Here is a 21370-nt window from a genome sequence, read left to right on the forward strand (position 1 = left end):
TTTTATTTGAAGTAATAGTTTTTTCAGGAATACATAAAATAAATAATAGGTCATTGCAAAAATCGAATCTAACAGTTTAGTAAAAAGATATTTTTATAAGGCACTTCACATACTGTGTGTATTTTTTTAATATATATATATATATATATATATATATATAGAGAGATATATCTGATGGACTTGGATGGGTCTATCTAGACTTAGGGGACCGAGGTCAATAAAAAAATGCTAAAACCCCAGATTTAGAAAAATTAAATATTTAATCAGGGGTGCTCTAGCTGTGGCCCTCAAAATGTTAAAAGTCGCAGGTTGACTATCACTGCCAAATATTAAAAATTCAATTCATTACACAAATCAAACTTTTCCTCTAATCAGTGGCACCAGGACAAATGTCCTGTTTACCCCATGCTAAAGTAGCCCTGAACTCATTGGGAAAAAACAAAAAGCTAAAACACTATGAAATGTTAGCCCTACACTATAGGCTCCCCATTCTGCTGCCAAGCTCCCCGAGATCACACTCCCTGCTGTCTTATCTGTGAAAAAATAGATCTTATGCAAATCTAAAACAATATCACTTATATCACTATTTGCAGGCTTATCTTTACCATTTCTTTTTATGTTCTCTGTAACACAAATTACAATAATGAAAACGAATAAGGAATCAACGCAAGTAAGCAAATAACAACAAACTTAAAAAAAACTTGCATAACTGTTCTGAAGGTGAAGCCTTCCATCCTGTGAAATATACAAAAACACTAGGTTTTACTATTTGTCCTCTGAACATGGAAATAAGCTTTTGTACACAGTCTGTTTTTGGGGACAATCACAAGTCATTTAATTACAGTCCTTTTTAACTGCTGTACATTTGACCCCTTTGGCATCACTTTTTGCCCTGATGGGTTTCAATTCCTCACATTCACTGTCAATCTTTAGCTGTTGAGAAGTGTAGTTTGGCAACAGGCTGAGGTTAGATATGATTGCGCTGACTCTGGTTCTGCAGGGCTAACAGGTTTATTTTACCCCATGGTATTTTTTTTTCAAGGTGGATTACTTCATTCTTTCGAATACCACATTTGCTTTTATATTGTAAGTTGTAATGAGCAAGGTCTTCTTTACCCGTATCAGCCAGTATGTGTACATCCTTCTACACTTATATGTTAACAATAATTCAGGAGAAAAACGTTAAACTGCCATGTAATCTTCATGAATGCTTTTGACATTGACAAATTCATACAATAACTATTTTATTGGTAATGTCAATGATAATTTTGTCCCAGAGGTAAGTGAGTTCAATTTGCCTTAGCCTACTATCATTTTTAGGATAAAGAATATTGCTGCTGGGTGGGTAATGAGCAGTAATGATGTTTGGGAAAACATTTTGTCTTCCTAAAACATTGCCAAAGCTTTAGCTCTAGTTTTGTGTTTGAGGTTTTTACAGGTTTGTATAAAATATCTATCTGGATGAGTGTGTGGTTCTTCTGATGTTATGACCAGCTGAACAAGGTGAACATATTTGCCCTACAGGTCCTTGTTTTTTGCATGAATAAAATAGTTAATTTCTTAGATGTAACCCTTTGTTTAAACTCTACATGTATCTGAAGGCTGCTGATGAGATTCCTGTGCTTCTTGTTCATTGCATGGGCTGTTTTCTGCTAGAGGAGGAACACATGGGTGTGGGTTGGTCTCATCCACAACTTCAATTACCTCCTCTTGATTCTTCTGCTCGCCTAAGTTAGCAGCAGGTTCCTCAGGGCAGTTAGTAGGGTTTGGTTCGTTTGCACGCTCACTTTGATTTTCTTCCGCTTCTCCAGAGGGAGATTCTACATGAGTGTTATCATTAGTAGCCCCATTTTTGTCTTCAGTTGTAGTCTCCACTTTGGGATCATTGGTTTCCTCTTGTATTTTGTGTTCCTCTTTGTTGCTACCACCTTTAGCTGGGGATTTTAAGTTCTGAGCAACATTAAGGATGTCCGCCTGGAGCTGTTTACTACTGTCTTGAACTTCTTCAGCCTTGGCATCCTGAGCTTTCTCTGGAATTTCATTAAAGGCCTTTGTCCCACCAGATCTATCTTTGTGATTGACATACTCCTTCTGTGTGAATGAAGAAGGGTAGTAGGCAGATGCCTTGTGTTTGTGGCTCATAATTATAGCACCACACACTACAAATATCAACATTATAATTAAGGTACCAACTACAATGGCAAGCAACATGTATTCTTTAAGGAATTTTGTTATTTTGTCAAATATATTAACATGGTTCGCTGTTCCATTAGAAAATGACCCTGGACCTTCTGTTGTAAGGTTGATAAGATCGTGGCTCTGATTAGGAGACATCGCTGTCACAAGTTCTCCATCTCCGCTGCCTGCTGGTAAGTCTGAATAAGAAGTTGTATATCTTGCTAGGCACAAGGGGAAAGTTATTATAAGGAACACGCAGACGATCTTAAGGCATGCCATACTTATTCAGCAGATCTCCTTTTCTTATCTTTGATTCTGTGAAAGAAAAAAGCAGCACGTCAGTTGGGGATATAGCTCTGAGCTAACTGGAAAATCTTTGGAGAGGAACACATAATTTTAAAACCCTATTTGTATGGCAAAAAGGAACCTTCATTTATTTATGGACATATAATTATATGGAATGACTCATTAACCATGACATTGAGGTCTTAGTCCAGAAGATTCCATTACGAACACTTACGAGTATCCTGGATACTTCAGTGAAACTCTCTTTTAAAGTTTAAGAATTGCATCTTAATCTCCAATGTTTATATATAAGGTGTAATATGTATAATATATGTAAAAATAAATGTTATTTTGGAAGACACGGGCTGCTTGGCTGAAAAAAATATTGATAATCAAACAAAGGACAGATTCTACTGCAAAGAAGCAACAGGTATATATTTGTAATTACTGTAGTTTAACTTCTACTCCCTGCATGGTGGTGATGGGATCTAAATCTGGGGGGGGGGGGTCTTACAGGCTGCATGTCCTAAGTTGCATTTATTGTTTTCCATTTGGATTCAGGCTCAAGTTCCACAGCCCCCCACGACCTATTGCCCTTCTCCTACTTCACTTACATCTATTCTGTGTATTTCAGATGAAACACAGATCTACATATGCTGGAAAAAAAATGCTAAAAATTAAAATATACCAGATTACTAAACAGCATTGTTTTTGTGTACTTCAACCCCCAGCATCCTTAGCTAACTTAACAACTTGGCATGAATAGCCTGGAATTCACAACAGCTGGAGGTCCACCACTGTGACATCCCAAGGACTCGCAAGAAAAAGGAATTTCTATCAGTCATTACTATGTCATGCTAGTAAAGTCACATAGATATTGTTAGAATGTAACAAGACTTCTCCCATTAGTGGCCTCTAGTTACCTATGAGAACAGTTTATGGCAGACATAATAAGATGAAAACAGAGTTGAACAGTGCATTGATTTTTTCCAGAAACCCCACTGGCTTTCCCTGCAAACATACAGAATCAAATCCTGCCTCTGTATCCGCCCCAACCCCCCCCCCCCCAACCCCTCTTAAAACTTTAGCAAGCACATCTGGCCTATGTCTGCCTTTTTGTTGCACATTTCTGTCCCTGGGGACCTCTCTACCCAGTCACACTGGTCTGCTTGGAGAAAATGTTTTACATCTGGAGGCTAAATTGGCATGGGAGTTCATTTTCTAGATGATCCTTTTATACCTCGTACGTTACTATAATTAAGTCAAAATGTCTTAAAGCCACAGTATTTTGACAGTCATTTGGTGTTTTTTCCATAAATATGAATTATTTCTAAAAATGTGTCTTGATACTCAAATAGTTCCAGTTCATTTCTGATTTATCTCAGTGCCAGAATGAGTTGCTTTATTAAGCCATGCAACACATTTCTCATCATTCTTATACCAAGATATAAATAAAAGTCACTGGTAACATCATGCAGCATCATGCTTCATACATGGTCATTTCAGTAATAATATGACAGCAGCTTACGACTATGACTTGTTCATAGGTACTATAGTTAATAACACAATATGTTTATATAGACCTGTGCCCAGGTACATATAAACACAATATATTTATGTATATACCGCTGCCCAATTCCTGTAAGGATTGAGATGTTAGTTAGCTAGAGGAGGGGGTGATTTAAGAACTTACTGTATTTTCCAGCCTTGCAATTTCCTGCTGCCTGTCTGCCTTGATAGCCAGACTCCAACTCTGCCTTATGCAGACTGTTTTCATTAAAAGAGAGGGAAAAAGGGGGGTGGCTCAACCCTTAAAATAAGATCCCTCCTGCCTTTTCTGTGCATCCTTCTGGATCCATGGGCGGAATATTAACCCTTTTGGTGTCTGGGAGGCACACATAAATTTCCACACACCCCCTTAATAAACCAGGCTGCCGCAGAGTGCTTTGCGGTGTTATGTCTTTTTTGATCTAAAATTAAGCAGTAATATTAAAATGCCGTCAAAAAGACTTAAATGATGTAGACAACTTTATTACATTTTGCAAAGTGAGCTGTTTTTCATTTTTGGCCATATATTTAATGGCAAAAAGGCTTGTTACAAATCAAAGTGACTGGAAGATTACTGCTGTGCCATGTAAAGCAGAGATCCCTGACCAGTGGCTAGCTTGAAGGCAAGCTTTAGTTGCATAAAACCATGCCAAATAAAGCCTCACGTAGGCTGCCAGATCACATCAATAACCTCTCCAACTTTTTTTTACATTTGAATCTGTCGCATGGATAAAAAAAATGTTGACTACCCCTGATGTAAAGCCTTGTCTCCTGCACCAAGGATCACGTTTTGTGGTTCAACTTCAGGTTACCTTTTAAGTAGTTATAGAATGACCGATTCTAAGCAACCTTTCAAATGGCCTTCATTTTTTCTGTTTTATAGTTTTTTAATGAATTGCCTTCTTCTTCTGACTCGTTCCCGCTTTCAAATGGGGGTCACTGACCCATCTAAAATAATGCTTTATAAGGCTACAGATTTATCGTCATTGCTAAATTTTATTGCTTATCTTTTCTATTCGGGTCCTCTCCTATTCATATTCTGGTCTCTTATTCTGATCAGTGAACGATTGTTTGGACCCTAGCAACCAGGGTGCTTACAAACTGGAGAGCTGCTGAATATAAAGCTAAATAATGCAAAAAAAATAATGAAATCCAATTGCAACATCATACTACATCAAACCTAAACTTAATTCAAATCCTTAAAGGGATACTGTCATGGGAAAAATGTTTTTTTTCAGAATGAGTCAGTTAATAGTGCTGCTCCAGCAGAATTCTGCACTGAAATCCATTTCTCAAAAGAGCAAACAGATTTTTTTATATTAAATTTTGAAATCTGACATGGGGCTAGACATATTGTCAATTTCCGTGCTGCCCCAAGTCATGTGACTTGTGCTCTGATAAACTTCAATCACTCTTTACTGCTGTACTGCAAGTTGGAGTGATATCACCTCCCTACCTTCCCCCCCCAGCAGCCAAACAAAAGAACAATGGGAAGGTAACCAGATAACAGCTCTCTAACACAAGATAACAACTGTCTGGTAGATCTAAGAACAACACTCAATAGTAAAAACTCATGTCCCACTGAGACACATTCAGTTACATTGAGAAGGAAAAACAGCAGCCTGCCACAAAGCATTTCTCTCCTAAAGTGCAGGCACAAGTCACATGACCAGGGGCAGCTGGGAAATTGACAAAATGTCTAGCCCCATGTCAGATTTCAAAATTGAATATAAAAAAATCTGTTTGGTCTTTTGAGAAATGGATTTCAGTGCAGAAGGCTGCTGGAGTAGCACTATTAACTGATGCCTTTTGAAAAAAACATGTTTTCTGATGACAGGATCCCTTTAAATATGAAAATTCTTACCAGTGGTATAACAGAAACAAGTTTGGTGCAGTGTAATTTTCAATTGAAATTCCATGGGTAAATGTGGCAAAAGTGTTATTGTTGCTGCATAATAAATTGCCAAAATACACGTCTGCATGAAATGAAAGTATTACGTTTGTGTTTTGATGAAGGGCAGAATGTTTATTATTAACTACAAGCTCTGTTTCTTTGTCAGCTGGTAATTGGCATGAAAAATGGTAGATTGCTTGCTTGGCATTACCCCGCAATAACGAGGAAGGATTTTGTTTTACTCAGCAAAAAAAACAAGGCATCTAAAATGTCCTTTCTACATAACAAACTTATAAGGTCTCATGTACAAATGGAGCGCAAAGCACCCTGTCTATATTCTTGTATTTCCCAGCATGCTGTGCAGAAAATTGAATGGCTCTCCTTTAAAATCACAAAAAAGAAATAAATGTTATGTTGTTTTCAATATTGTCCTCTAACATTTAAAAGAGAACTAAAGCTTACCTAAAGAAGTGGGCTAGAAATATTGTACATTATGTTTTGGGCTTCTGTACCAGCCTAAGGCAACCACAACCCTTTAGCAGGGAAGATCTGTGCTTCCAATGATGCCCCAGTAGCTCCCCATCTTCTTTTCTGCTGATTCACTGCACATGCTCTGTGCTGATGTCACTTACTGAGCTTAGGGAGCCACTCACAATATACAGTACACATAGAATATAAATGTCACACTATAAGACTGATAAGTAATTTATACAGATAATTACTACATGGCAGCACAGAAACCAGTGCAATAAGCATCAGAATTTAATAATCAGCCCTGTAGCATCAGCTTATATTACAGACCAACCTCATTTTCTGCTTGATAATTTGCGACGACCCCTAAGCTTAGCTTCTCAACCGCTGCTCAGAGCCCACTGAGCATTACAGTGAGTGTCACAGACACTTTCCAAGATGGTGACCCCCTGTGACAAGTTTGAAATCCTGGATCATTGCTGTTTTTGAGAAGCTGAAAGTTCAGGCTGGTGCAATAAGTTCATTATATAAAGTAAGGCATTTTTAGCCATATTAATTTTTAGGGTTTAGTTCTCCTTTAAAATAAATTAGTTTGACAATTCTTTTTCTGAAGGAAATCACACTGCTGTCTGTTGTGGGCTTGTGGCAGTGTCTCATAAAGCTGAAATCATGCTTTCCACAGACCCAAAACACATTTTCTGTTCAATGCCCAGAAAATAAAAGCACACACAGCATTTCTTACATTAAAAGTTCTTGGTCAGTGACTTTTCAGCAGATTGCTCTTAACCAGTTAAATCCCTTGCAGGCAGAGCCGGTGGTAGGAGTGGACAAAAAAAGGCAATTGTTATAGGCTTCCTGACCTTAGGGGCTGTCAGCATGGAGTCTTGCCAGTTACGCTGCTATAAAATGCTTGGGTTCGTTTTAATAAAGGGAAACTGTATCCAGAAGTTGATTCAGTATTATGCAGCATTTTGTAACACATTTGACATAACTTTACAGAACAGAAATGTGCAATACTGCTTAACTAACAGCAATTTAGAATTTATGAACTAGAACTTTGTAATATTCATTCTTCTGTATTCAGAACTTTCCATACGTTGATAAAGAGGGGATATTGCATATTAGTGTAACAACAAGGCACCAGTGACAGGAAGTGGAGTGTGCATAAAAATCTTCATCCCACTGCAATAATGTTTAGTTTTTAAATATTTTTCAAATAACACACGTGTATGTTACCTTTGGATTTCTTTTTAAAACATCAAAATGTGCACCAAAAAAATAAAACACACTTCTTTCCATTCTTTCACTGCAGTTTTATTATTTTAAAAAAGGAAATAAAACAACCCAACAACCACTTGGGCCATAACAGGACATCTTACCTCCCATGGTCTTCACAATAACTTAACAGTAGTACTTTTATCCAGTTGCCAAAATGGAAATTTGGATTTGAAACCAGAGGTGAGAGTAGCGGGGGAGGGAGGGGGTGACAATGAGGCACAAATTATGTATTTAGGAAATTATAAAGGCAAGAGTCCAAAGGCCCTGTGATTTTATATCCTCATATTTTACCAAAGGGTATACATTATTATTTATAATACAGAAGTTACAAATTACGTCACTGAGCACTTATTTTAAATGATGACATCACTAAGCACCATTTACAACAATATAAATTGCAGGATATTCATCGCTCTTGTGTGTCAGATGGATCTATGGCATAGTATGTCTCCCATCATTCATCCATCCAGGATAATTCAATAACGGGGCAAAACCATAATATATAAATAAAAGAAAGTACCTAATGCTATGTTGTATCTCGAACACATGTTTGACAGATGTCTACCAAATGTTTTTTACAGTTTAACCTAGATTAGATTACATTGGTGATTTAGTTAACACTGAATTAGCCAGTCTTTTGTAGAAACCTAGAAAAAATAGTTGGCTAAAACTGCATCTCAATCTTATCTAGATCTGTTTCTGATGTTTTGCAGTCTATTGTAGATTCCTTAATTAGTCTCTAGAGATCAGAAACGATCTTTTTGGGGATCTTCTTGTCTCAGTAAATTCAATTATCATAGATAGGAATACTTTATTATAAAACTGTAATTAAAAAGCATGTTGTGAGCTGTGAGTTACCCCATAAGGAGAGATACCTAGAAAGTTTAGAAGCATGATTGCCACACTTTTCATGTGTTTGTAATTAATGAGAACCTGGTATGTGCCATTGTTTCTAAAGTTTGTAAGTGAAGGATCTAGAAGAGATCTTTTCAAAATCAGGGTACAGATACATATTTCAGATGAGAGGTAGAAGAAATACACTTGAGTTGACCTTTGCCAATCTCCCCACACACAGTTGTTATTTCTAGTGATGAGCTAAATGGTTTGCCAGGTTTCACCATGTTTCACTGTGAAAAAGATGGCCATTGACTCCAATGCGTGAAAAAAAATGGTCACACATCAAAAAATAGTCGCACCTCAAAAAAAAAACCTTTGCCACCCATAGACTTCAATGCATGTGAAGAATTTTTCACCATTTTGTGAAGTTACAGCGAAGGGAAAAGGGTCAGATTCACCCATCACTACTTCTTTCATGAACATCTAGAGATAAAAATAATATAATTGCAGAGAAAGAGTATTACAGTTTTTTCTAGCAAAGAGCACCTTGGGCATATAAATTGGGGATTGCTGCAGAACATATACAATTCTGACAAATAATAATACAATTTCTGTTGCCACAAATTGCCGACGCCCAAATGAAACAGCGTCGCCATGCGTGCGCACACCGTTTCGCCGCGTCGCATCATGCAAGTGCCGATAATCTTTAATTTAGGGGACAGCAAATCTGAGGAGTGGGCCTGGGTCAGCGGGGGCCCATGAGGGCCAACCCTGGTTGTAAGGGAGCTTGGTTACTCACTCTTGCAGGTAAAACTGGATTTTTCTTAGGAACTCTTCGTTTGCTTCAATGGTGCCAACCTGTGTATGCACGGAAGCCATGCAGAAGTTGCTGTAAAATACACTATACTGGGCTGAACTTGCCATTTAAACGGGTTGCTCTGCTTTAAAAATTAACTTTTAGTATGATGTAGACGAGAGTGTTATACTGAGAAAATTTGCATTTCATTTTTTATTATTTGGGGTTTTTGAGTTATTTAGCTTTTTATTCAGCAGCTCTCCAGTTTGCAATTCTAGCAATGTGGTTTATAGGGTTCTAATTACCCTAGCAACCATGCATTGATTCAAATAAGACTGGAATAGGAATAGCAGAGGGCCTGAATAGAAAGATGACTAGTAAATAATACATTTGTAGAATTAAATAGCATTTGTTTGTTTTTTTAGAAGAAAATTGTTTTTCTTTAGTCAATAACCCCCATTTCAAAGCTGGAAAGAGTCAGACGAAGAAGGCAAATGTTTCAAAAACTTAAAAAGAAAAAATGTAGACCAATTAAAAAAGTGCTTAGAATTGGCCATTCTATGTCATGCTAAAAGTTAACTTAAAGTTGAACTACCCCTTTAACAGAGCTTTAATTAAGATCGTACCAAACTGGACATGCTGACTGGTTTAAAGTAGAAGGAAAGGCGAATTCAATGGGGGATGGCAAAAGTTAGGCACCCCCTAGTGATTATATATACTTATCTCAAATCCCTGGCTGATGTTCCTATCAGGAGAAAACTGCACTGGCCCGGGGGTTCTTCCAGCGAGCACCACAGAGCAATCAACTTTCTTTCTTCAAATTTCACGGGGCAGACGCATGCGAAGTAGAACGAAATAGCTAACTTCTTAAAGTTCGGCTTTTCACAAGAAGAAGCCGAAAGCCAATCGCTCCCTTGTGCTAGCTAGAAGAACCTGGTGCAGTTTTCTGCTGGTAGGAGCACTGGCCCTGGGTGTGAGGTAAGTATATACTATCACTTGGGGGTGCTTCATTTTGGCAACCCCAAGTAAAGAGCGCCTTCCCTTCTCCTTTAAATGAAAAAACACTATAATCAGGGTTTACTTTGCCTTTGGCTTTCTAAAAATCTTTAGAAAAATCTCTTCAGGGGTGGAAATGCTTTTATCTGCATATTATTGTACATCAGGGCTACATAACTGGAGGACCCGGTCTGCTCCAAAAATTTCATGATCATCTGGCCTTTTAATATGCAGTAAATTAACTTTAGTTAACTGTAAAATTAACTGTTTGGGTGACCACTTCTCATATCTTGGCCCAGACAGTTTGCATGTAAGTCTATAGACATGTTCTAAGCATTAATGTGAGACCTATGAATGTGACATTTTTGATGTAGTTGGCCAGCTTCAGTATATTGCAATATATGGACAAACAATTCACAGCGATAAAATTGCAAAACCAAACACAATTTGTAAGATTTAAAGGAAAAGTAAACCCTCAGAATTTTTTCCTTTGCCAATCTTTTTCACAGTTCCTCCACTGGATCATTAAATCAAGACACAGTTGTAGATCAGCGCCATAGGCTATGGAAAAAACAAATAACAGAACCTAGTGCAGTATTGTTAGTATTCAGTGCAGTCACCAAAGTGTTAAAACACTAATCTGTGTCTTGAACCATACAGAGTCTAGGCACAGATTTTTCGTGTGTGTTCTAAAGTGCTATAGTGATTTCAACAAGGTGCTATCTCCAAAATAAGATTATAATTAAGTCAAACAAGGTCAGGGGCGGAACTACCGGGGGAGCAGGGGATACGAGCGGGCCAGGGCCAGCATCCCCTCAGGGCCCCCCGGCAGTCCGCGCGTCGCGCATATCCCGGCCAGTTCCGGGTTTACGAAGGGGGCCGGGGGCCTGGCTGGGCGTCCTTTGCCAGTGCCCGCCCCCCTCTAGTTCCTTTTCTGAACAAGGTGCTTGTAGTGCTTGCTTCAAAAGGTAAAATGATTTAAAATAAGGTGCAATGGTGTTTTCTTCAATCCGTAAAACTCAGCATGTGGCACTTTGTAGAAATCACTATAGCACTTTAGAACACAAACAAACAATATGTGCATAGGCTTTTTATGGTTTAAGACACACACAGATTTGTGTTGTAACACTGACTGCACTGAATATGAACAATATTGTACTAGGTTCTGTAATTTGTTTTTTTTTTCCATAGCCTGTGGTGCTAATCTATAATTGTATCTTGATATGGACTAACAATCCCTGTTTTGTTTAAAAGGTAAGGGTCTGGCCACAGGGGCAGATTCGGGGTCGATTAGTCGCCAGGCGACAAATCTCCTTTCCTTCACGGCGAATAATCTGCCCGATTTGCCTTCTTCTGCCTTCCACCAGCTAAAATGAAATGGCCTGGGGGCAGGCATTTGGAGCGCTTAATTTTCCGAAGTCGCCCGTAATTGCCTCACGAGGAAACTTTGAGTGACTTTGGAAAACGAAGTGCTCCGTGTGCCTGCCCCTAGGCCATTTACATTTTAGCTGGCGGAAGGCAGGGGAAGGCAGATCGGGGAGATTAGTCGCCGCGAAGAAGAGGAGATTTGTCCCCTGGCGACTTATCTCTCTGAATCTGCCCGTGTGGCCAGACCCTAAGGCATTTTTAGTCGCTTAAGGCACAAAATGTCTCAATGTCCTAAATATATTGATAATGCGTTGAGTGCAGAGGACCTCTTGTATTTGTCTATATGAATGTAACATGTTGTTGTTGTCATTGCAAGTGTAATATTAAAGGGTGCCATGTTGCAGAAGACTTTTATGCTCTCATGACACCAGAACAATTTTTTAAGTGAAGGTTCTTTCAGTATCTGTGACTTTGCAGACAAGGGGATCAAATATGAGATAAAGTGGGATTTATTTTCTCTGGGAAAAGAGGGAGGAATGGTGCAGAATCTTTTTTTACTATTTTCCCAGGGGCATGATTCCAAATAGATCTTTCAGATGATTAACTATGGTGCAATCTGACTTTGAAAAAAAATGGATCCACTCTACACAGGAAATCAGATTTTGTTATATTTGTCTTCCCATGAATAAATCAAGGTTCTAGCTAGAAGTGTAAAGGCCATTGGAGATAATAATTAAAGATACATTTTACAGTTTGCAGTGTTTGTTTATAAAATCGAATTTATTAAAAAGGGAAATATGTGTTCTGTTTAGAATAACCAGACAGATGAAGCTAGTTTTTAAATGACTGGTATCTTAATTGCAATGTGTAATGTAAATATATGTAAACATATACTTTGTAATACTCAGAATGCTTTTGACATGCATGCATTTGTAAACAGGAAACACTGAATTCAAGCAAGTGTTTATATACATGTATACAAAAGCAACTCTGGACAGATAATAATCCACATACAATCCAGAAAGCTCTGAATTAAGAAAAGGCAGTCTCCTATAGTTAGGAGCATAGGACAGACAGAGTATGGCGCACACAGGGAGCATAAGGCAGGCAGAGTATGGCACACACAGGGAGCATAGGGAAGGCAGGATACAGGGAAGCCTATCAGGACTCTAAGATGACCAGTTCATACTGTGCTATATACAGTGACACAGTGCTGGTTTCGCTCGAGCAGTTTGTATGAGTGTGAACATGTGAACATGTGAACAATGTGGGCACTTTCAGTCTAGGTCTGAGGTGTGAACAATAGAGATGTTACAAGTGTGAACAATGCAGGTGGGATTACAGGTGTGAAAAATACTGGAGTTTATAGTCTGAATCAGAGGTATAAACAATGTAGGGGCCAGTTAATCTCAGTACCGAGATTGTATTGAGATCGCCGGTGGGATGGCACTCAGAGTGCTTAGTTTTCCGAAGTTGCCTCACGAGGAAACTTCGGGCAACTTCGGAAAGCGAATCGATCCGACTGCCATTCTGCCGACGATTTACATTCTAGCCGGCGGGAAGGCTGTTCCAGGATATTGGTCGCCTAAAGAAGTTATTTGTCGCTGGGCAACTTATCTCTCAAAATAGCAGCATGTGCCCTTACCCTTAGTCCCTTGGCAGCAACCGTGAGATTTATCTCCCTCCCTGTTAGGTAGGACAAGTGGCCAATCACAATTTAAGTAACCATGCCTATAAATAGGAGTAAACTCCCCCTCATCACCAGTGCATAAAAAAAGCACACAAACAGAATGCAAGAATTGTATTAGGGTGGGACAATTTTTGCTGCTGAAGGGACTAAGGGAAAAGTAGATTTCGGTAAGTATAAAATTTACTCATTCCCTTACGGCAGCAGCCGTGAGAGTTAGCAAGATAAGGGCTGGATCCAGTTACATCATCTTCTGGAGAACTTTCCTACCAAAGGAATCTTCCTGAGATGCTGAGATGTCCTGTAGTGCTGTATTAATGTATTCGGGTTACTCCAAGTGGCTGATCTGCAGATATTGTCCATAGACACTCCTGCTGCTTCTGCCCACAATGTGGAGATGTTTCTGGTGGAATGGCTCCTGATCCTGAAGGGAGGAATGCGGCCATCTTTAAAATATGCCATCTGAATTGTTTCCTTAATCCATCTAGAAATGGAAGACTTGGCTGCCTTTATACCTTTGTTCTTTCCAGAAAATGAGACAAACAGATTTTCACACTTGCAAAACTCCTTGATAGCTCGACCAACATCTAGGAGGAGCAATAGCGTTTCTTGTTCTTCTCCTGCTTGGTTTATATATGTAAGCACAATCTCCTGATTGTTGTTGGAAAAGGAATTTACATTCGGCATGAACGAGGGAAGAGGTCTCAGGATTACTCAGTCTGGTAAAAACACCAGGTAAAGTTCTTTGACGGGGAAAGACTGCAATTCTCCAATTCTCTTAGCTGATGTAATAGCTACCAGGAATAAAGCCTTGAAAGAAAGACATTTTAGGGGGCATTCTTCCAAGGGCTCAAAGGGATTTCTAGACAACTTTTCCAACACCAACGATAAATCCCATGCATGAAAAGGTTAGAGCTGTCTGGGCCGAATCTTAGATATGGCCCTGAGAAACCCCTTAATGAGGGCCAACGAGGACAGTGGTTTATTGAAGAGAGCTGACAGAGCCGAAATCTGCACCGTGAGTGTATTTACTGCCAGCTCCTTGTCAAACCCCTACTGTAGAAACTTAAGGAGTGTATTGGTGGAAGATAACTCCTTCCCAATCACATGCTTGGCTCCCCACTTTTGAAAAATCTTCCAAATTCTTGAGTAAACTCTATTCGTAGATCTTTTTCTGGACTGAATATGGATGTCATTCACCTCAGTAGACAGCCCCTGGGCTTCTAGTATGGACCTGTCAGTCTCCAAGCAGTCATCTGAAGTAGTTGCAGATTCTGGCACCATAGGACCCCCTGCGTCAGAAGTGAGGGAATCTGGGGAAATATCCAGTAGTCATTCCTGGACATTCTCTTCAGAAGGGAAAACCAGCTCCTCCTGAGCCAAAATGGTGCTATAAAGATGGCATTCGCCTGTTCCTGTCTGATCTTCTGCAAGACTCTTGGGATCATCGGCAGAGTGGGAAAATGTATACTAAGGGAAAATCCCACCTAAATGACATAGCGTCAATGACAATCCTGTCTGTTCAGAGAGCACAATCCTGTCTGTTCAGTGAACAGACTCTATCTATCTTCTGATTTCCTCTGGTTGCCATCAGATCTATACAAGGGTGGCCCCAATGATGGTAAATTTTCTGGAAAATTTCCTGATCCAGCATCCACTCCCCCGGCCTCAGACATTTCCTGCTGTGTTGATCCGCGAGGATATTGTCTTCTCCTCTTATATGGACTGCTGAAATCCTGGGAACAATCATCTCTGCCCAAGAGAGGATCTTTGAAACTTCCCTGTTCAGCACTCCGGATCTGGTTCCCCCCTGTCTGTTGATATATGCCACAGTCATGATCTTTCCATCTCAACCACCATCTTGGTTCTGAAAAACTGAGATTGCATTGTAGACTGCCCTCAACTCCCTGAAATTCGAAGACATGGAGGCTTCCATGCGGTTCCAAAGACCTTGGACTGTCTGAAGGTAGTCTTCTTCCTCTGAGCTGAGTGTCCATCACTCCCTCTTTCATTCTTCCTGGAGAGGGAATTTCTGAATGGACGAAAAACACCCTGCACAGCTCTGCCTCTTGGTCTCTTGGTTTCTGAAAGCTAGATTCTCTTTAGGGAGAATAACTCCTTGAGCAGTTTCCTACGGAAGATGTTTGGCTCCCTTAGAGCCTGAAATGGACCATATAAGCTTGTCAAGTTCTGATCCGAACAAACGCCCAGGTTCAAATCCCATGAAACAGAAGCTGTTTTTAGATGTAACATCAGCCGACCACGTTATAATCATAGAGCTCTTCTGGCCATGGTGGAAAGTGCCATAGCTTTTGCAGACATCTTAGTACTCTCTATTGTGGAATCACACAAAAAATCTACCACTAATTCAATCCTAGATAGGGATTCCAATAAGTTAGTTAAATTGTGATTGGCCACTTGTCCTACCTAACAGGGAAGAAGATAAATCTCACGGTTGCTGCCGTATGGGGCGTAAGGGAACAAATAATTGTAAGACACTCCCATTATAGGAGAAAATGTCCCAGGTGCTTCCAAAAGAACTGACTATCCACATGAAAACGTGGATCACTCATGGGAGTGCGAAGTCTTGAGAAGGTCCTCTTAGCGGAACCAAAAGAACCATTAGTGCTCCATTTTTTCATGTCATGGGGATATGTTGTATTGATAGACTGTAAATATATACATGTACTTTAATAAAATCCGAACTCCATGGGTCACGTAACGTTTCAGTGGTGCTCTATCTGGGAACTTTGCTGCTCAACAGTTCCATATATACAGCAGTAACCAAGAAGATTCAGATGGCACACACATAGCAAAAGGTGCTTAAATATTGTGATTTATTTTGATCTCTTTCAGGGGAATATATACATATATATTTTAAATGATGATGTCCTAGTCTTATCAATAATATAAGCAGACCATTGCCTATGCACAAAGTTCCATATATTAGCATTTCTTTCTGTTTGTTAGTGCAGTATGGACTGCCAGTCTGCAGTACTCTCTGTTTGTCATTACTCTTGTCTCTTTGTGCCACCAAGAATTGCTTTTAAAATATCGCCTGTTTTTATGTAACTGAGAGCAACATCGATTGAGGTAGAACGTTGCTAGCAAGTCACTGGTTAGGGATCAGTGCACTAATATGATGCTTTTATCAGCTTGAAAAGGGTGTCCACAATGTTACTGTGAGCATCCAATTGCGTGCTTCAGTATTTTGTCTTGTGAATTCAATAGTCACATCTCCCAGCAGCAATGCCATCAGCCCTGCTGATAATCAATTTAATATGTTGTGAAAGCCACAGGTACAATACTGGGCCCATTACATTTGTTGGCGGCAATAATATACTAGTTAATCATACTGCACACAGACCAAATTTTACTTGTAAACCTGTTGCCGTTCTCCCCATATTAATAAGCAGTACATTTATTTAGTACATTTATTTTCAGGGTAACCAAATAAATCGTCCTTCACATGATCATTCCAGCTGGTTTCTGCCATTTAGCTTGCAGACCTTTCATTTTCTGTTGCAGCCAGACTTTAATCAAGGCAAGAGCAAATTAGTAGAATTTGGGTCTGGGCCGACTTTCAATGATAACCTGCAATAGCAGAGGTTATGATTTCAAAGTAAACTGTGTTATCCTTATTTTATCCAGGGCAAATTATAGAGGAGAGTGCAGGCAACACAGGCTGCTCAGTGTCAAAATAATGAATAGTGCAATACCACAAGTTATACTGGCACAGTAACATATACTGTAAGTAAATACAGTTTGTAACACAGTGCTATGTGCAGTTACAGAGAAGCAACACATCCAAGACATTTTTAGCCCCCTCACTGCCAAGGAGGTCAGCCATATATTGAGACAGTATGGACGGAGCGGCTCTAACTAATGCACATTACCATAGCATTGCATTAAGGTTATTTTCTGCCTTAACAGCAGGATTCCTTAAATCCTAACTACAGTGTGTGTTCTTTTTAAATACTGTTTCAGAATAGATATTTACAAATAGATCCTCTGAAAAATCCTCTGAGTACAAACAAAGAAGTGCTGTTGCTGAAAATACGAAGCCCTAGGAGTTGTTTTTAAAGGGGATGTTCACCTTTAAATTAACTGCAATTCAATTTCATGTTTTATTATTAGCAGTTATTAGTTATGTTACTAAGCATTTGTTTTTGAGATGCAGTCAGTGTCCCCCATTTGAAAGCTGGAAAGAGTCAAAAGAAGAAGGCAAATCAATTAAAAACTATAACAGAAAAATGAAGGTCATTTGAAAGGTTGTTTAGAATTAGCCATTCTTTGACATAGAAGAAGTTAAACCACCCTGTTAATGGTGATTTTTCATTAAACTAGAAGCGCTTGTGTAACGCAGAGTCTGACATATTATCTTAGATCTTTGCTGTCATCACAATGGAAATGGCCTGTTATTATTAGACTTCTATTTTAGCCCATATACCTTTGCTTCCCTTCCTGAGAGCTGATATCTCACCTGTAAACTGTACATCCTCTTTGTAGTTCTGTTAACTTCTTCACCCAATTCTTGGTTACTAGTCTAAGATTGTCTGCATGGAAATGAATGGACCTTCTGATGAAAGGGGTAAAAATGTTTATACTGTTCCCCGAAAAGGCTTTGTTCCTTGTTTGCTCTTCTCAATGTACTGCTTCTTTGTTTTTAATACTTATCATTTAGCAGTCTCGTCTATGAAGCTTAAAGTCACCCTAAAGTCAACTGTCAGCTCCTTCATTCAAGGTTCCAAACTCTCTTAGCAAAATCTGCGTAAGCTTTATTGTTTGAAGTGATCCATTAAAAAGGATGTAAACCCCCAAATAAACAGCATTCCATTATATATAAACTAAACCCTTTCAAGAGTTTTAAAGTTATTTGTAAAGGGAATTGTAACTGAAAGTAATATGTGTCCATCTCTTTGTAATCTTTGCACTGCTGGTTCTGACAAGTGGAACACTAAAGCCCAGTGTCGGACTCTTGCTTCTAACCATTTGGCCTATTTCATGGTCATTCCCTATTTGTTTATGGAATAAAAGAGGCTAAATAATGGTAGAATATAGTATAGTAAGTAGATATAAAAGAGTAGGAGAATAAAGAGGTTGAGTGAGTAGAGGCGGAATAATAGTTTGGAAAGTGGGCCCATGGTCTAAGTTTTTACAGTGGGCCACTGGCATCTCAGTACGACACTGCTAAAGCCAGACTTGTAAAACAGGCATTGTGGGAAATGCAGTCTTGCCTTGAGCAAAGGTATCAGAACCAGGGGTGCAGACGAGACATACATTTCTCTGTTTTATACACAAAAGCTGATAAGATACTGGTAAGATATTAGATTACACAAGACCAGGGAAATCTGTTTGTTGCATCAGAGCAAAAAATAAATACCTAAATAAATTTAAAAAAAACATATTTCCTGATGGAAGTAAAGTATAAGCAAGTTTCCAATATACATTTCTTTAAAATGTAAGTGTTTTTTTGCTAATGTTACTGCAGCTGAATTCAGAATAAACGTAACTATTTTCTAAGTCTTTTCTAAGCATATCCAGGTAGAATATACAAACCTACAATCTGGCAGTTGTGTCTGCTTCTTTATGAAATTCTGTTTTCTTCATGGATAAACTTAGATTTCTCAATGGATAATGTGCCTCCGTTAATGAGTGAGATTACAATTTGAGGAAGTTTTTCCTAGCTGATTTTAAATTCCAGAGGGATACAGAAATAATCCAGGGCTGCCTTTCAGCAATCAACCTCATAATATGTAATTCTTCTTTTCCAATAGGAGCATATTTTAAATCGATCCTCTTATATTTGTGTGATCATTTTTCCAGCTAGCAATAGTATTTATAATGCATCTGTGAAGTTGTTTTCATAGTGGAAATGCATCATCCATCTGTAGTAGAGGGTCCCGTGGGAGAAGAAAAAAAACAAGGGGAAGTCATTTTATTTGTTTGATTTGTGCTGAACACACTGAAATGCAATTACACCGACTCTTTTCTATCTCTGTAAGTCCCAGGGACAGGGCTACTACACTCTTCTTGACTCCTGAAAGTTTAAATAAGAGCAATTTCCTACCTAGCTTTGAATTGTAGATACTAGTAGCCTAGAAGCCTCACTGTGCCATTTCAAGACTGTTACTCACTCGGGAGACTTTTTTTCTTGCAAACATACTGTAAGTTAATTTTAGAAAATTGGCTTTATAAGGCAAATCAAATCTCCCGTTGCCAAAAAGGCAAATAAATCATTGTTCTGCCACAAACAATGTGAATAACAGAATTTCAGCTGTAGGGAGGAAATAGAAAATCAGTCAAGTCTGGAAATTTTGACCAAGACAGTGGAAAAATTCTTCAGCCAACCTTTCTTGTGCATATGCTGTAGGACAACCCATTGTAAGTTAATTTTACATTTGTGAAACCTTTTTTTCATTAAAAGCAAAACCTCATATAATAATATAATTGGGAAACTTCCTAGATATTTAAACTGACCAGCCCCACCAACTCTTCATACGTCTACCACTTTACACTTACCAGCCCTATGCAGGTGCACACTAAAAAAATGTTATTTGTTAGAAGAGTAATGTACTCCCTGCTGCTAAACATTTACAATCTTAACATATACATAATATCACCTTGGAGTGGTGTCTTCTAATTCCACGTGGCTTTGTGCCTTTATATGGTTATGGATACCTAGATACTAGATACCTAGAAGGAGTTGCAGTATCCCATATCTAGAGTACAGACATAGAACAGTATGAAATTTTTAACTAATAAAAGGAAACTTTTTTTATTAGCTTAAGTAAGTTTTATACTTACTCTAGAGCAGTGATCCCCAACCAGTAGCTTGTGAGTAACATGTTGCTCTCCAATCCCTTGGATGTTGCTCTCAGTGGCCTCAAAGCTGCAAACGTGCTTATTTTTGAATTCCAGGCTTGGAAGTGAGTTTTAATTGCATAAAAACTAAGCATAGTGCTAAGCAGAGCCTCCTCTAGGCTGCCAGTCCACATAGCGGCTACCAAATAGCCAATCACAGCCCTTATTTGGCACCCCAAGGCAATTTAGCATGCTTGTGTTGCTCCCCAACACTTTTGACATTTGAATGTGGCTCACGGGTGAAATCTGACAATCTCTGAATGTTCTGAGCAACTCAACCCACTGATTTAGGGAGGTAAGTTATAGAATGACTGGCTGATTTTACACCCCTGGGCTGAATAGTTGTCTTTCTATTTTATTCTGCAATTTTCTGCAACAGCATCCCCTATGCCCTGTTCCCCATCATTCTCTTTGTGCTTTTGGAGGTAGGATCCACCCTCCATTATAAAGTAATTATGTAATAGTTTTATATAAACTGAATATACATTTTAAATGGATTTAACCAGCTAAGCATAGTTTTCAGTTAATAACATAATATTGATTTATTAACATTAAAGTAACTTAGGCTATGGACATACAGGCTGTTGTCAGCCTGCACATTTTTCAGGCTGAGAGGAGCAGATCTGCTCAGTGTCCCTGCTCCATTGATTTGAATCCAATCAACAGGTTGACACAGGTTAAAGTCAACCCAAATACTGACCCCAGCTTCAGCTCCACTATATGTGACTGCAGACATGCTGATTGGATTCAAATCAATGGAGTTGCTGACAACAGTCTGTGTATCCATAGCCTTACTGGCTGTTTAGGATTAGGATGTTATTAGATGCTCATCTAAACTGCTGCAGGGCTATACATTTAAGTATGTGCTTTTATGCAAATCTTATTATCTTTTATCAGTTCTGGAGAATTTCAAGACTGACAACAAAATCATTTTTTTTTTTTTTTAAATGAGCGGAAGCTAGGAGCAGATATGGCTTTTTAATATCATCTGAAGTCAGACCTCAAAAGTCCTATCACAGTGGAGGGTTGTCATAAGTGAATAATATCAATATGAACATTCCCAGAAGCCATGCATTACTTATAAGTGCCTTAGACTATTTTCTATCTCGATTTGGCTCTTAAATTAAAATGATCACCACATCACCTGAATTCAGTGTACTAGATAGAT

The 21370-nt window shown here is 38.8% G+C and overlaps 1 protein-coding gene across 1 annotated transcript; it reads right to left on the minus strand.

Annotated features, from left to right (window-relative positions):
• Nucleotides 1-241: 241 nt before the first annotated feature.
• tmem119.S (transmembrane protein 119 S homeolog) lies at nt 242-4238 on the minus strand. The gene is made up of 2 exons (XM_018244015.2): nt 4157-4238; nt 242-2493 (listed from the first exon to the last, which is right to left on the minus strand). Exon 2 carries the CDS (start codon nt 2455-2457, stop codon nt 1579-1581), a length of 879 nt encoding a protein of 292 aa, XP_018099504.1. The 5' UTR covers nt 2458-2493; nt 4157-4238; the 3' UTR covers nt 242-1578.
• Between the last annotated feature and the right edge of the window lie 17132 nt (nt 4239-21370).

Source organism: Xenopus laevis, chromosome 1S (assembly GCF_017654675.1).
Source record: "Xenopus laevis strain J_2021 chromosome 1S, Xenopus_laevis_v10.1, whole genome shotgun sequence".
NCBI classification, from domain to species: domain Eukaryota; kingdom Metazoa; phylum Chordata; class Amphibia; order Anura; family Pipidae; genus Xenopus; species Xenopus laevis.